This window comes from Crinia signifera, chromosome 2 (assembly GCF_055691185.1).
Source record: "Crinia signifera chromosome 2, ASM5569118v1, whole genome shotgun sequence".
Taxonomy (NCBI): Eukaryota; Metazoa; Chordata; class Amphibia; order Anura; family Myobatrachidae; genus Crinia; species Crinia signifera.
In genome coordinates, this window is record NC_139218.1 from 52,925,057 (window position 1) to 52,942,824 (window position 17,768).

General features: G+C 45.9%; 2 protein-coding genes across 6 annotated transcripts in view; both read left to right on the top strand.

The window, feature by feature from the left end:
• Positions 1 to 3,005, top strand: part of LOC146059672 (tricarboxylate transport protein, mitochondrial-like) — a 42,740-nt gene extending 39,735 nt beyond the window's left edge. The window contains exon 9 of the mRNA XM_083172101.1: positions 722 to 3,005. Coding sequence (XP_083028227.1) covers positions 722 to 836 — 115 coding nt within the window. The 3' untranslated portion in view covers positions 837 to 3,005. The remainder of the gene's footprint in view (positions 1 to 721) is intronic.
• Positions 3,006 to 11,371: 8,366 nt separating this feature from the next.
• Positions 11,372 to 17,768, top strand: part of POM121 (POM121 transmembrane nucleoporin) — a 38,654-nt gene continuing 32,257 nt past the window's right edge. For 2 of the 5 annotated variants that reach the window (XM_083172106.1, XM_083172105.1), the window contains exons 1-3: positions 11,372 to 12,205; positions 15,131 to 15,343; positions 17,119 to 17,280. In XM_083172106.1, coding sequence (XP_083028232.1) covers positions 11,757 to 12,205; positions 15,131 to 15,343; positions 17,119 to 17,280 — 824 coding nt within the window. In that variant the 5' untranslated portion in view covers positions 11,372 to 11,756. The remainder of the gene's footprint in view (positions 12,206 to 15,130; positions 15,344 to 17,118; positions 17,281 to 17,768) is intronic. The other 3 variants (XM_083172104.1, XM_083172103.1, XM_083172102.1) reach the window with 3 other exon arrangements.

Consider the following 17,768-nt stretch of genomic DNA (forward strand, 5'->3'; position numbering starts at 1 on the left):
TGAGAAGAGTTTGGTTTTCAGCACATAAACAGCAATAGCCAGATGACAGTTGAAATATGAATTGGTATTTATTGCCTTTCCCACTGCGATTTTACCATTTAATGCATTATATCACAGTATTTGCAACAACGTGACTATTTATAGCATATGGTTTAGTAAGCAACAAAGAGAAGGAAGTTGTTTAAATATTGTGGACTGATTTAGACCTAATTGGGAAGGTCAGAATTTGGCTCCTTCTCCAATGGTGGGGGCTACGCCTGTGCAGACTCCTACAGTGAACGCCTTCGCCAAGATTTTCACTCGCCAGGGCGTTTTGCATAGTAATTGGCAGTCGGGGTGTGCCGAGGTGGACACCTGGCATTTCAAAAACGGTGGGTGCACCCATAGAAATGATGGGTAGGCCCCAGGGAACGCAAGCATTCCGCGGTCTGCTCGGGGCACGTGGATGATGTCACATGATGTCACATGATGTCAGTGCCTGCCCCGAATTAGGAGAAACCCGTGCAGAAGAAAAGCAAGTCCTGGGCTACTTTTCTGCTGCAAACAGAGTAGAAGTAATTTAATGGTCAGCATCCATCGAATGGTGGGCGCATGCAAGCGAATGTGTATATGTACACATCCACTCGCACACGTAGGGGGTACGTGTGTTCTGAATATATGCAGCCTAGCGAGCAGATCTGAATCAGAGCCTTAATGAAATGTCTTTGTACTTTTTTTCCAGGTTCTACAAGGGTACCATCCCTCGCTTGGGCCGAGTGTGTCTGGACGTTGCTATTGTCTTTGTGATATATGAAGAAGTAGTCAAAGTTCTTAACAGAGTTTGGAAAACCTCATAATGCCTCCACCTTGAATGGAAATACAGCTATCTGCCTTGGGGAATGACACACTTGAGGGGAGAATTATCATAGGTTGGAGAGAGAAAATATTAACCAATCAGCTCCTAAATATCATTCTAAAGGCTGTGTTTGAAAAAAAATGTCAGGAGCTGATTGGTCTGTATTTTATCCCTCTCTAAGCTCTGATATATCCCCCACTATGTGTCTTAACTTGTGCTCATTTGTTATACTGTACATTTTAACAATCTCTTTTTAGCCTGATTTATGTTTCTTTTGTGGTAAATGTATGTATTTGTCAGGATTTGCCTTAATTCTGTCAGTTGCTACAGTCACCCAGTGCTCAGATCGAAATATAATTAATTTCTCCTGGAACATTATTGTTTTGGGAATAGAAGCAACATTTTAAAAAGTAGAATACTTTCAGAACTCCTTTTATTGCATACACGACCAGGCTGACATTTTGCAGGCTTTTTAAATATTTATGAGAAGAGGCAATCTATCAAGTGTCGTCCGGGAGTCAGACATTGAGTCAGGATACAAAATGGCTGCCTCTGCTCTAATGTGGGTGACCGTTGCATTTCAGTCACACACTTCTTTATGCCAAATTCCTGGGCTATAATCCAGATAGAAATGAACATGTGTTCATGTCTATTTCTCTATGGGCAAAATATGACCGTCGTCCTTTTTTTGAGTAAAAACAACAAAAACTGATAATATCTCGAATTCTGGCATAGATAAAACACAAATACACACTCTTCAGCTGTGGATTGTATTGAACAACATTATTTATAAATGACAAATAATGGGGCTAATACACATAACAAATTGTCTATTTTGCTGATGCCTGGTTGGATGGATCGAAGAAAAAAAACAAAAATGGTTAATCAGGATTAAACATGTTGATTATCCTGATCCACCAATGGGTTACCAATCATTGATGATTGACAGAAAAATTCCCAGGCACCTCACCAATGACTGTGCCTCATATTACGATGCAGTCTAGCCAGTGCTGTATTTTGTTTTATTATGAACCCACACTTCTTAAACCTGTTTAAAAAAAATGTTTTAATGATGATTGCTGCGTTTCAGCATGTTTTTATGAATTATTTTTCCATTTTTTTTATTAATTTATTATTTATATAACTTTATTTTACATTTTTTAACACATCAGATGAAATTGTTTAATTGCTTGACAGTTGAGGGTCTGAGTGTGATTCGCAAGCAGGTCAGAACCAGGACATATTTGCAATGCAGATGGATTTCTATAAGTAATGGTGTCACGACTATATTTAAGTTTTTTCATGCGTGCTTATCGCACCTTCCCGCTTTTTTGTGTTATGATAGTAACTGTCAAATCGACACTTACATCTACCCCATGCTAGGTGTAAAAAGAGCCATCTGAAATAAGCATCTCCTCAGCATATGAATGATTCTGAAATAGCTTAGAACTTTAGATGCGAAACGGTCATCTGTCAGAAGAGACTTAGGTCGACTCCGGGAAGGTCAACTGGCCCCAAGGTCGACATGGGTTAAGGTCGACATGGCCCAAGATCGACATGATTTTAGGTCGACAGTCATTAGGTCGACATGAGTTTTTCACTGTTTTTTGAGCCGACATGTGCCGACAGGCGGTATTTCATGCCCTACCATCCACTAGGGCATGGTGGGAGAATAAAATAGTGTGCCAAGCGTAGCGAGACACCATGCCCGAAGCATTGCGAGCGAAGCGAGGGGCTGCGGTTCAACTCCAACTGTGTCCATGTCGACTGTGTCGACATTCGGGTAAAAAAAACAGTGAAAACTAATGTCGACCTAAAACCATGTCGACCTTGACCCATGTCGACCTTTAACCCTGTCAAACTTGGGGCCAGTCGACCTTCCGGGGTCGACCTAATGACTGTAGACCTAAGTCTGTTCTGACAAATGTACCGATTCCCCTTGGATATAGGCCTACGATTCTACCATGACACTCCTACAAGATGGTTCACATATGTGTTACTTCCAGTAGACACCATGGAATGCCCATTTTACAGACTGCACAAAATATAATACCTGAAATGTGTTTTAACATCATGGTTGCCTACCTGACCCTCTCCATGAAGGGAAAATGCTCTGTTCCTGGACTTCCCTGGTAATGTATGATGCAGCACCTGTGGGGAGCTAGGTAATTGCTAAGAAAGGCGTCTCACCACAGGCGATGGCAATCATACATTACCAGGGAAGTCCAGGAACAGAGCATTTTCTCCCTCATGGAGAGGGTCAGGAAGGCAACCATGTTTAACATAGAGCTGACAGAAATACGTAATGATGCGTCTGTTTGCAATTGCTTATATGCCGTTACAGCAATAATTCATTAGCTGCTGACCTGGGTGCGGCTTAAAATTGGGCCTTGAGACTATACGTTTGCAGAGATGTCTTGCACATACATGGATGGAGCTATTCAACAACAGTAACCTTACATTTGCATTACTGTGAATGTAATTGTGTATTTACGTGTACCTATTGTACAGAGGCAGCTAATTTGCAGACTGTAGCCATAGTTACCATACCTCAGTATATTATGGGATCTATCAACCATTGAAAGCTCCTAATGACTAAGTCAGGGGTAGCCAACTCCAGTCCTTGAGAGCTACCAACAGTTAACGTTTTCCATGTCTCCTCACATTGGGGCAGATGTATTAAGCCTTAACAAGAGATAAATGCAACGGTGATAAAGAGAGATAAACATCCAGCCAATCAGCTCCTTACTGACTTTTTTCAAACACAGCCTGCAACATGGCAGTTAGGATGTGATTGGCTGGACGTTTATCTCTCTTTATCACCCTTGCATTTATCTCTTGCTAAGGCTTAATACATCTGCCCCAGAGGGCCTTATTCTGGTTCACTCTCTGAGGCAAATTCCTTCTCATATGGACAAAACCATGTGCACTGCAGGGGGGGGGGGGGGCAAATGCCATTTGAGAAGGAATTTGCCTGAGAGTGAACCAAAATAAGGCCCAGAATCACAAGTGAAGTACTTAGCTCCACCTGTGGATCTTTTAAAATGTCAGTCATTAATGAGGGCACCTGTGAGGTGAGCTGAAATACGTGAACTGTTGGTATCTCTCGACTGGAGTTGGCTACCCCTGATCAAAGTGATGTCACTGCTTCCTAGAGATTTCTTCAGCCTGCGAAATGGCTGCCTTTTATATGTATGTGGGAAAGGTGCACTTTACTTACTTTACTTGCACTAAACTCTTGCCTGCCTGGTGACTTTCTGTGCCAAACATTTATAGGAACTTTGTCATTTTGACTTTTGGGTATAGTAAGTCTAAACTGATATTTCCTATACAGTATGATGTCCTGACACACTCCAGTCTACTTCATTCAACAAGCAACAAGCAGAACACTTACTTTAAACTGTGCAAATAAATGTTCCACATCATAGTATGGGGAAGTATTTTATTGTGGTGTGTTTTTTCTTCATTGAAGTGTATGCATTTATATCAAAGCACATCATTTATTATTTTTGTTGCTAATATTATTCTCCTTTGCTCATGGTGCCTATAGTAGAATAAAACATCTCAATACTATCGTCTAAGATTAATTAAGGGGTACATGAGCCTTGGGCTAGTCAAGGGACTAGTGGGAAAAGTGGAGGAGGTGTGGCCAGTGTCCTGTTTGTGTGTTCCTGCCCTACACTATCAACTCCAGCAGTTCTCATTTTGTTAGTAAAATAGAACTCTATCAATAAGTATGATTTATGGCTGACCATGTTGGCAATTGTCATCCTCACGCTATTGATCCTATTTTTATGTGGAGGCTTGTGCTTGTCGTCCCATCTACCCCATGTGTTAAGGCCGCCATACACTATGCGATTTGGCCCCGATTTCACCCGATCCAGATGGATCGGGCAGTGAAATCGGACCAAATCGCAGGTTTTGACACCCGGTCCGACCCGATGCGCGTTCCCATGCGCATCGGGTCAGAGTCGGGACGTCGGACTGGCTGCACATAAGATAAATCTTATGTGCAGCCGTGGGGACTCTAAGGACGCCGGCGAGGGAGGGGGGCGGCAGGGGGAGCCGGAGCAGGGAGCTGTCATGCTCCGTCCGGGTGGGGGACACGCCGCTAGTAGTGCGGACGCTGCGGGGGACACAGGCGGCAGTGACATAGAGCCGGGCGGGGGGAGCCGGGAACTGTCAGCACTGAAAAAAAAAAAGCCCATACAATGAATGGGCAGCCTGTGATTGGCTGAGCGCTCTCTCAGCCTGTCAGCAATTGGCTGAGAGAGCACTCAGCCAATCACAGGCTGCCCATTCATTGTATGGGCTTTTTTTTTTTCAGTACTGACAGCTCCCGGCTCCCCCCGCCCGGCTCTATGTTACTGCCGCCTGTGTCCCCCGCAGCATCCGCACTACTAGCAGCGTGCGTCCGTCCCCCCAGCCACCTTGCAGCATCCCCCGCCCGCCACCTCGATGTCCCCGGCCCCCCTGCTCGCTCCACATTGCAGCTCCCCGGGAGTTGCAAATGATACATCGCATGCGATGTATCATTTGCAAAACTTGGCACATCAAGTGCCAAATCGTGTGTCCCCCTCCCGGGGAGCTGCAGGGGGAACTCAGGTCCGACTTGTCCTTAGGACAAGTCGGACTAATGTATGGGGGCCTTAACTTCTCCCTGACTATTCTAGATTTGAATGCAACAGGGATTTTCGCTTTACTATAAAAACTATGGGGCAGATGTATTAAGCCTGGAGAAGAGATAAACTGGAGATAAAGTGAAAGGAGATAACATACCAGCCAATCAACTCCCAACTTTCATTTTCAAACAGTTCATTGGCTGGTGCTGTATCTCCTTTCACTTTGTCTCCAGTTTATCTCTTGTCCATGCTTAATACATCTACCCATATGCCTGTTACCTACAGTTTAAAGGACTTTATTATAAGAATTCACTGGAAACCAGCCTGTACAAGGAAACATATAAGTGACTGGTGGTTGGGATGTTGGTGATCAGAATACCGATGCTGGCCTCCCGGAGGAGGGAATCCTGACAGGAGCCAGTAAGTATACTTACCTTCCCCCTGCCCCCTCTAAGCCTTCCTTCCTGCAGCCTAATCCTCCCACCCATAAGCCTGACCCTAACCGCCCGGCCATCGCGTACCTCCCAACAGTCCCGATTGCAGCGGGCCAGTCCCGATTATCAGGGCCTGTCCCGCTGTCCCTCCCGCGGCCAGCAGTGTCCCGCGGTGAGGGGGGGCTGTTGGGAGTCCCCCCTGTCGGCTTTCTAAGCAGCGGGGAATAAACGCTGTGCACATGCGCACAGCGTCTATTCCCGCAGTCAGCGGGCTTGGGCCTGGCTAGAGGCTCACAGAGCCTCTGGGTCATGCCCCCATAGCGGCAAAATGGGGGCGTGGCCTCGCGGGAGAGCCGCGAGTATAGGCCACCCCCCGGAATTAGGCCACACCCCCGGAATTTCCGGCGCGCAGCAGCTTTGTCCCGGCTCCTGGACATGAAAAGTTGGGAGGTATGCCATCGGGATTCCATTGCCGGACTCCTGGCTGTGATTGGGATGCTGGCATCAGTATAGTGATGCTGCCATACTGACCATCGGGAATATGAACACATTCCTCTGTACCTGCACAATGATTTAACAGTCAACAGTGAATGGATATTATCTGTATTTGATCAGCTCACAAGGGGCCTGATGTACTAAGCTTGAAAAGTGATAAAATAGAGAGTGATAAACTACCAAACAGCTGCTAACTGCCATGTCACAGGCTGTGTTTGAAAATGACAGGTAGGAGCTGATTGGATGGTGGTTTCCATTTTATCACTTTTCAAGGCTTAGTACATCGCGCTCTAAATCTTATGATTTTGAAAGAGTTTATGTAGTTATTGTTGATGTATGTTTGCAATGTGCAGCAGTATACATCACTGATAATTACGGCAGAGCAACTTCACTGATTTTCCAATGCACCTCTATGGAAGGTGAGAAAAAAATCTGCAATGGTATCCAAGGCCTGCTCGGTACATCAGTCTCTCGCTGCCATCGTCGCTGCTTTGATAATGCCTTTGGTTTGAGGTACACTGTGCAACACACTTCAAAGACTGAGGGTTTATGTAATATCCTGTGAGTTGAAAACTGGGAAGTCTGCCTGTATTTTTAAATCCACAATCATTTGGTATCCGGACTGATCATAGGCTTACTCGTGATAGACAGTCATATGGTCGACCACTAATGGTCGACATGGTCAAAAGGTCAACAGAGTTTAAAGGTCGACATGCAATAGGTCGACAAGCATTTTTTGACAAAATATTGTGCCGATAGGTGGTATTTCATGCCCTACCATCCACTAGGACAGTGGTTCCCAACCCTGGCCGTCAACTACCCCCAACAGTGCATGTTTTCCAGGTCACCCAGCAGGTGTACTCATTATTCAGGCACATTTTAAAAAATCCACAGGTGGAGCTAATTATAGCACTTGCGATTCTGTGTGGAGACCTGGAAAACGTGCACTGTTGGGGGTACTTGATGGCCAGGGTAGGGAATCACTGCACTAGGGCATGGTGGGAGAATAAAAGTGTGCCAAGCGCAGCGAGGCACCGAGCCGGTACACTTAGACAGTGTCATAGACACCCTAAAACCGGTAAAAATATAATGTCGACCTTTTTCCATGACCATGTCGACCTTTTACCTGTCGACCTTTTTAAAGTCAACCTTTTGACCTTGTGACTGTCGACCATTAGTGGTCAACCGTATGATTGTAGACCTAGATGAATTATACCATAACCAATCGGTTTTGCTTTGTAAATGATTGCCATTTTGAAAATACAGACAGACTCTCCAGACTTCCTGCAGCTCTCAGTCTATTAAATAACCCTCCATATTGTTCTTGCATTCTGCTGTTATGTTAAAGATCATGTATAATGTGATATTTCACATAAAACTTTATTCCAATATCCCACAGCCAGAACAGATAACAAGTGCCAGCGTTGATAATATGCCACAGTAAATATACACCCATGGTTATAATGGTCACCATCATGTTGGCCAGGTTATGGATACCCCCAGCAAAGCACTGGAAAGATATTGCAATATTTATTCTGAAACAGACATTTTAGGCTAATGCTAGTAAATAGTGTTAATTTCATCATAAATTATTGTAGTTCTCTCCAAGGGCCACTAGGTGGTAGTGTCTTTATGTGGTATACGAGATCCATTCGCATTATGGAAAACGTTTTAGGACCCTACTGTGGCCACTGAAGAAGATTGCACAGTGTGTATGCACTATGGGGGTTATTCAGACCTAATTGCTGTTGGCGTATTCGCAATAAAATTGATTATGGAATGACTGCACATGCATCTGGACAGCAGCGTGAATGCGCAATGCCAAAAGCATCGTGATGCAATGTCCATCCCTAGCACATCCTCCCATTTTAATTTAAACATATTTAATGTCTGCCCTGTCAGTAATGAATTACCTAGTGGGAGGATCATGACCATTGTAGCCTTCCAGCTCCACCTCACATGCCTTCTCCTATATGTAGGTGAGTTGTATAGAATGATGTAATGCCCTTGCACCTGCCCACACACCGTCGGCCCTCCCATGCTATACTTGATCATGTGATGTGGAGCTGGTACTGCTTCTCCAAACTTTACAGTGCGCTGTGAGTGTGACCACTGGAACGCTGTTAGAAAGAAATTGCTATCAGTCCATTGGATAAGATAAAAAGGTGGCCAGAGCTTTCAGGTAGGGGAATTCCTGAAGCCTCAGCCTATTGGGGGCGGCAGTGCTATAAATAGTGTTTCATGAGGTAAAAATGCAGAGAATATACATAAGCAGCGCTACTACTGTAGGCAACTGTGGGTCTTATGTAGAAACAGCTATACCACTTTGCAGGAGTACTTGTGGCATTACGTGTAGCATAATGTGTGTCATGTCACATGGGCATTATGGTGTGTGGCATAATGTGTAATGGGGATTACAGTGTGCTGCATATTGTGTAAGGGGCATCATGATGTGTGGCATAATGTATAATGGGCACTACTATGTCTGGTGTATTGGGCATTACGGTGTTATTGGTACTTTTATTTGGCCACGCCCCTTCTCCATGAAGCCACAATCCCACATTTTTGAAGCCTGCCTTCGGCAAGCATTCTCCCTGTTTTGCCAGGCAATCATCAATTCCCTTTCTGGCACAGGGCACCAAAATGTCTAGTTGTGTAATGTGAATAATATTGTGCTACTTTGTGGTGTAATTTGAAAAGGGAGTACTATTGTGTGGCCACGCCCCTTGTGAGACCACACGTCTTTCTTTCAGTGTACGCTGTCCCTTTGTAAAGTATGGGAGGGCGCAAATTTATAGTTTGTAGGATGGCGCCGAACACCCTAGCACCGGCCCTGTGAATAGGGTAAAATAAAGGCAACCAATGGAGGGACTGACAGAGCGGATCAGCAGACATTATAGAAGCTTTAATGTCATTAATGATTAATATAATAATACAATTATACAATTAAAAGAAAATACTTATGACACATATTATGTGTCATAAGTATATGCTTTGTATTATTATAATCATTTTTACCATTTTTTTTTTTTTTATTAGTTTATGCGGCATCAAGAGCGATGCCTCTCGCTGTCTGTATTACAGCAACAGACACAGGGGCGGGCAGTGGGCAGGGCTGGGAACCAAGCTGTAAAAGCTAATTTAAAAAGGACATAAAGGCGGCACCTATAGCGGTGCCTCGGTGACAGGGACGTGCTTTCTGCCTATATGAAAGCACGCCCCTGTCACTGAGACAGATGTGATTGGGCACAGTGGTGCTGTCTCAGTGACAGGGGCGTGCATTCATACAGGCAGAAAGCATGTCCCTGACCGTCACCGTAGCTCTTCTATAGGTGAGATGCCCGCTATTTATAGTACAGTGCCATTTTTAAAAGTGAGCGGGACTTCTATTGCGGGGGGGGGGGGGGGGGAGCGGGACTTCTATTGCCGGGGGGGAGCAGGACTTCTATTGCAGGGGGGGGGGGGGGGGGGGTGGAGCGGGACTTCTATTGCTGGGGGGAGCGTGACTTCTATTGCCTGGGGGGGGGTGGGGGGGGAGTGGGACATCGATTGCCGGGGGGCGCTGACCTGTATTGTCGGAGGGAGCGGGCGGATCTGGGCTGAGCTCCCAGCTTCTGCTGTCATCTGGACACCAGGCACCGGCGCACGCTGCGCTCCCTTTCCTGTCCAATGTCACTCTTCTGCCTCCCGCCGGCGCTCTCGTTTTGTGTCCGGGTGCCTGTCCCAGGACGCTCTGGATTTCTGCTGGAGGTCTGTCTGGGCTGCTTGCAAGCAGTGGCTGGACCAACGGTAATGTGTGTCTGGGGGCTGGGGTTTTTTTTATGGCACAGGTGTTTGTGTTAAGAGACAGAATTGTTTGTGTGTATCTGTGTATTTGTATTGTATCAGAGGTGTGTATCTGTGTATTTGTGTAAAGTGACAGAGGTGTGTATCTGTGTATTTGTGTAAAGTGACAGAGGTGTGTATCTGTGTGCTTGTGTTGTGACAGAGGTGTGTATCTGTGTATTTGTGTAAAGTGACAGAGTTGTGTGTTTGTGTAAAGTGATAGAGGTGGAGGTGTGTACTGTTTCTGTGTGTTTGTGTAAAATAAGTATATTTGCCTAATGTACTAGCCTCAGAGGTTATTTTAAACAGTTTTGGGCCAATATACTTCATTTAAAATCACACTTATTTTACACAATCACACAGAAACAGCACACACCTCTGTCACTTTACACAAATACACAGATACACAACACATACACAAACAAGTCTGCCCCTTAAGAGGCTATTACATTTGGCCGCATTTTTTTTTTTTATTGAAAAATGTATGTTGGCAGACGCCATGGCGGCTTGGTGGAGCCAGCAATGGCGAACGCTGGGTCCAGGTTGCTTCTTTCAGCGCTGACAGGCAGGAGCTGTTCTTTCTGGTCACTGCTGCTTATGCAGGGGGCAGCTACCGCACCTGCCTGTCAGCGCAGAAGCAACCTGGTCCCAACACTCCCCACAGAGCTTGTCGGTGCTGGCTCCGCAAAGCCAGTGCCTCACCAACCACAAACCTCACCGCACGTCCCTGCCTTTTCGGGGTGCTGACATGAAAGGGGGGGGGCACGTTATCTTTGTCTGACTTGGTGCGGGGGTATCTTGCCTGGGGTGCATTATCCTGCCCGAGGCACTGGCATGTGGGCGGCGAGCGCTATTATAGGGGACGTATTCATCTTCCAGAGAGGGGGGTGTATTATTATGGGCAGCCAGCGCAGCTCAACGGGATGGTGTTGGCGGGCTTATTTGGAAAAGGATGAGCGCGTGCGCTACGGGGATCACCGTAACATCGGGGTCTTAATATCGCATAACGGAGCTGTTTTAATGCTATTTTGGCTTCAGGATGGCGAATTAAAAGGCCATCATTCCATAGGAGTCAGCCGTCATTCTGCATGTAAAATATGTGTAATGGTCTTAGCAAGAAGTATACCAAAAATATAGTTGATATGTGCAATAATTTCAGAAATATTAATATAAATGTCATTTTCTCCCATTATAGTCAATTGGCATTCCTAATCTGCAGACCACACTGTCATTCCTTTTAGTATGTCCCAAACTCAACACAGGGGTGCAGGTGTACAGGAGACCGCTCTCACCGCCAGCAATCAGGAGGGAAACGCTTCCGTGTTAAGCTGCACTGGCTTCTTCCACGCTGCGGCTTCCTCGCGGCGGCCGGCTGCAGCAGCGTAGTGCGAGTTCACGCAGCGGACGGGTATTCCCTAGTGATTCTCTGACGCGCTGCATTTGGCCGCGCCCCCAAACACGCCCAGGGCCTGACGTCAGGAGGTCTTTCCGAGGAAGGGGAAGTAGACGCTACCATTTAGGGACTGCCTGGGGGCGCAGCCGATCATGCCTCCGTCGGGCCGGCAGGCAGGAGATAGCTGGAGGTGCCGGCTCTGGCGATCCCTGCGGGATACTGTGAATCCTGAGTTCCACCCGGTCATCTTCCTCCTGCCTGTGCTCGCAGCTGTTGTCTTCCTTTTCCCCCTCACCAGCACCCTCACCCTGTGCGCTGCTGCCGGCTGCTGGCTGTACTGCAGCCCGGGGAGAGCTGCCTGGCATCTGACTGAGTGGAGACAGCTTTTTGGCGGGGCCGCAGGGAGACGGCTGAGGCCTGTGCCGCAGAGAAAGCAGCAGGAGAAGTGGAGTCAGGCTTCCCAGCTTTTACTAATGGGTAGTTACCTGGGGAAACAGGAACCCCCGCCAAGGGGTATGGGGCGCGGAGCCCTGTGTCTTAAGGAGCGGTTAAGTCGTCCTAACCCAAGCGTGCCTACTCCGGCCAGGTGCCTGTCCTTCAGGTGAGTGTAGTCTCCTTCCTTCCTCCTGCAGCCCTGAATTGCTGGCTGCCATGGGTGGAATGTCCTATAGGTCCTCTGTGTGTTCTCTATCGGTGTGCATGCAGTCTCTGTAGTACTGGCTCTCTATCAATGGTCTCAATTGCCAGTACTGTGGTGCAAGTTCAACCTCTCTGGTTAGGTGCAGTCTCCATCTGAGTACAGCCTCCTATAGTGTTCATTCTAGCACCCGCTGTCTCTGAAAACTCATGCAGTTCCTCTTCCCTGCCTGGGGTGTCCCTGTCTGATGTAGTGCTTCTAGCACAGTGTGGTCTGTATATCAGCACTGATATGCAATCCAGGGTGTGGTATAGGGGTACGACAGTCGGGATCCTGATGGTCATTATCCGGACTGGCCTTACCCAGACAGCATGGCGAGCGCAACAAAGCCCCTTGCATGGTGGCTTGCTATGCGAGCCACCTATTCTATTCTCCCTCTATGGGGGTCGTGGACCACCACGAGGGAAAATGGCCAACAGCCGTCGGGAACCCGGCTGTCAGTGTTTTGACAGTCGGGATCCCGACGTCGGGTGAATGCCTGTCGGGACCCCGTCCGGCACCTGCAATCCAGACCCGTGCTAGAAACACCACAGCAGACAGTGACACCCCAGGCAGGGAACAAGAACTGCATGGGTTTTCAAAAATAGCAGGTGCTAGAATGATAGAATGAACACTAGCCTATGTGATCCCTATGGTAGGTGCAGAGTCTGAGTACAGCCTCCTATGTGATCCCTATGACAGGTGCAGAGTCTCAGTCAGGGTACGGCCTTCTGTGTGACCCTATAACATGTGCAGTGTCTCCATCTGAATGTGGTCTCTTATGTGAGTAGTCAGGTGTCTGTGTACACAACCACCACCAATACTCCCTTATCATACCCACAAGACTGTAAGAGCCCAGGAATGCCCAGTTCATTCTAAGTATACTACTTTCATGCATCTGAAATCACATCTACAATTCTGAACGCACATAATTGGGTCACTGTGGTGGTCTGCCTTAAGGCTCATATTCCGACGGGCGATGTGTATGAGCCTGGTGTGCTTCGCGATCTAGTATATCTGTTCTGTTCAATATAATTAATGTGAATATACAAGATGTACAAAAGCAGCAAACCGAGTAAGATGCTAGAGGGTATCAACCTTTATTGAAATAAATACACATTGTGTAAAGTGCATTACCTGCCCATTGTCTTATTTGAAATACACTATTAATTTTTTTTATATTTCTAAGTCACGTGTTTGTGTGTTTTTTTTTTTTTTTAACCAGTTTTATTCATAAATCCTAAAAGTTACATTTTATTATAACTAGGGGCATCACGAATACGAACTTTTTCCTTCAAGTTTTCTTAGACGGCTTTCCATAGCAAGGCACTAAAAAAAGCCGTCCACCTAGTCGCTGGTAATACCACCAGATGAGTAGCGGTGGTTGGTGATGATGCAGGAAAGTGCATCAGTGCTCATCACTGGGCCATACACACTGGGCGGCTTTGAGCTGAAAGCAGCTCAAAAACGCCCATTGTGTATGGGCCTTAAGTGAGGTCCTTGCTACAGTATGTTGATGGATAAGAACTATCCCATTCATTGGATTCCATGTCAAACAGTATGACTGAAGTGGTGTTACAAGTTGTCTCTCCTCTTCCTTACTGTGTGCTCATGTAAATTCACTACTCAAATAATGTGGCTACTATGCAGTTCTATGAAAGTGATGGTATGTGTTCATTGTTCAACTTGTACGAATTGCAGTCAGCTTCAGTATTGTTTGTAAATTGTAACTAAAGTTCCCCATACATTACGGTGACTTCTTCCCTTGGATCACATACAATATATTGCATGCGGTCCTTTTGCCTGCGAAATATCTCCAGCCGGTGCGACTCGGAGGCTCCAGTGAGATGTGCGCAGGACCCTGCATTGGATTCCACCTCCACTCATTCACCTGCAATTTGGGCTCTTTTCCTGCACTTGATCACCACAATTGCAGGAAAAGAGCCGAAGTTGCAGGTGATGCCCCTTTCAGACCGCACTTATAAGCTGGTATTTTGCCAGCTTTTAATATGAGTTTACAGTTTCCCTGGTATTTGGAAACGGTAAAAAAGCAGGGTCCTACCCGTTTCAGAACTGTTTTTTTTTCTCTCTATCTGAACGGGTCTGAAATGGTACCCAGTCAGCAGTGAGCACTATTGGTCCCGTTCCGTGCATAGCTAATAAGCGGGACACAGTGCAGTGCATATTTAATGAGTGGGTCGGGGAGCAGGGTCAGCACGCTGGTAGGCAGCCTCTCTCACCCCCCCCCCCCCTTCCTACCTGGGCAGTGCAGGGAAGTGATCTGGGCAGCAGGGTCAGGTCGGCAGCGGGTCCCTGCGGTGTATGTGAAATCAGTGGCAGGGTCCGGGCAGCAGGGTCAGCGCTGACCCTGCTGCCCGGATCCCTTCCCTGCGCTGCCCAGGTGTGTGTGTGGGGGGGGGGTGTATTTATAGCATGCCTCAGTGAGGGGGGGTGTTTGGAAATGCCGATGCTTTCATACCACGAAACCTGCTTAGAGACGGTTTAAGACCGGGTAATATGTGCGGTCTAAAAGGGGCATAAAACCTGCTTTGACCCATTTTAAATACCAGGTCTAAGCATGTTTTGCGGTGTGAAAGCCGCATGAGTTGAATAGTGTATGGGGGACAAGTATAAACCAGATTTGAGCATTAGAATTTAGCATTACATTTGGAGTCTTTGTGCATTCACAACTCCTCCTTCTATAGAAGATAGGCACATTACAGCAATATATGTTGGTATTACATTTTCAGCTACTGTATAAAAATTTAGCTCAATATGAGCTTATGAATTATTATTTTTTTCTCTAATGACAAAGCTTATCTAAGTAAACTGATTCTGATTTTTCTTCAGGGAGACACCTGTGGTATCTAACCGACCAGTCATGTGTCCACGCAGACGTTACCCAACCCACCAGCCCCAATATAATATGCCAGGATCTCTTCCAATGGTGTATTTAGAGGAGTACCAGCGAAAGCCTCTGATGTTGCATAAAAATACAAAGTTTCGCAGTCCAGTTACTGTGAAGTTCCCACGTCCGGACCAGACTATCGCCCGGTCACCCATGTAAGTAATCCGTCTTTTTTTTTTTTTTTTTTATGGGATTTCAGGGGTAGATTTATTAAGCTCGGTAAAGTGATAAAATGTCTGGTTTTTATCACCGGCCAATCAGTTCCTACCTGTCATTTTTCAAACCAACCCTGTAACTTCACAGGCAGGAGCTGATTGGCCGGTGATAAAAAACAGACACTTTATCACTTCACCGAGCTTAATAAATCTACCCCACAGTTCCAAGTCTAAATAATCCAATACTTAATCGTTCCATGGTATGGATGTTCTTAGAATCCTTCAAAGGAGCGAGAAATGCCATTTATTGTATCTACTCGGCCATACTTGTTAACACTTTGAGGCCTGACTTTGACATGAGCTAAGAAAAAAGTATCTTTGTATCTGTAGCAAACATTGTTGCAATGCCAGGGTGAAAATTGTTTCCATGCAGGGTAAATATTGTCTTTTTGCATGTGGCTCACAAAAGCTGGACATCTTTCCTTTTTAAGCTGGGTACACACTATACAGTATCGTTGGTGAATGATATCACTAATGATCTTGCTTGAACTCCCAGGTGAACAATATAGGGTATGCACACTAAAGCTGCCCATACACGGAGCCGTTCGCCGGCATCCGTTCTGTACTATGCAATGCGCGCTCCCGCGCGTCACATAGTACGGTACAAAAAGTATGTGCTGCACATACTTTTTGTACTAGGTACACATCGTATCAGATGGCAGTGCATGCACTAGGGATGCGATCCGATCCGATGTGTGCTGTTTTAAGTCCCAAACGGACCGTGTATGGGTCCCCTTAACCATATCATTCAGGGATATCACCGGCCCCAGCTGTACGTGCAGTCATTGATTATAGTCAGATGTGACTGCATATTCGGATGATGGAGGCATCGTTAATAATCTAGTATGTACACACTAGATGATATGCATATATAATTAATGATATTACTCTCCTCTACACTGCAGATTAAACTTGCTTCTCGCAAATCTAATCCCTGCACGCTATGTCTACCCCCATCTGCAGTGCAACATGGTATTTTTTTCTATCAATTGGTCTGATTACAACTGAACAGTCTTATTTATTTTATGCCATTTAACACTGTTTTATAGAGGATGAATTGTCTCTAAATCACTACAGGCAGGGCTATTTTTGTGCAGGCTCCAGCAGGAACTGAGGCCCTTATTCTAGTTCACTCTTTCTGACAAAATATTTCTTAGATGGACAAAACCATATGCACTGCAGGTGAGGCAGGTGTTACTTGTGCAGAGATAATTAGATTTGGGTGGGGTTTTACACCTGCCTCACCTGCAGTGCATATGGTTTTGTCCATCTAAGAAATATTTTGTCAGAAAGAGTGAACTAGAATAAGGGCCACAGTTCCTGCTGGAGCCTGCACAAAAATAGCCCTGACTACAGGTATTTAAAATATTAAAGGGGTTATTCAATCCCCCCCACACAAACACACACACAATTTTCCCGTACAGCATTGAAGAGGCAGATCAACAGAACGGCCCGACTTTAAAAACTGTTGGACCTGTTTTGTTGATTAATGGCTGTTTTGTCGACCTTTTTAAAAAGTGTTGGCCTACTATCATTCTTAGGTGTTGACCTAGACATTGTCGACCTGTTACCCCAGAACCGGTAATGTAGACACACATGGGTCAAAGGGAAATGCTATTGGGCTTGATCAACAATTGTAACCTGGTTTGTTATATTGTCAATTATCCCATAAAGTGTTTATGAAAGGAACTAATGGATTTTGTTTTCCTCTTAAGTTTGGATAAGCTGCTACCAGCAGTCCCAGCATTCCCTTCTGTTCCGAGTGTCCCAGATCCTTGCGCAAAAGAGACTGTTCTCAATGCCCTCCGTGAGTGCAGAAAGCGAAAGACAAAGGATGAAGAATGCAGTTCTAGTGCAGAATTGGAGAACAAGAGAAGGTTAGCAGTCAAAATGTGTTGTCTGAATGTACCTGGCTCAGCATGGTTTTAAATTAATGCCTTTTAATTCCCTTGAAGTACTCCATGTTAGCCCTAACAAGTGTGTTGTGCTAGTCAGCTGAGCAGCAGATTGAAGACACCAAACATTTCGCTGGTGCCTGAACTTCCATAACTGTAGTTGGAAAATTTGTAAACTAGCAAAAAGGTTGGGGATATTAGGATGCCATGGACTATCCAAAAGAAATCCAACCATGTTAACTCTCTATCCTGTTAAAAAGTTCACACCACAGGCAAAGGATGCCCTGCTCTGTCATTCATATGTAGCAGCCCCTCCTGAGGGATAGAGAGACTTCTAGGTCTCAGCCGGCTGACTTGGTTTTGGCTGTGCATGGTCCATTACAAGATAAGACTGTTTGTTTTTCCTCTGGTGCTCTAGTCAGAGGAGTATGACATGCCAGCCTTAAGGTGCCCACACACTAGAAAGATCT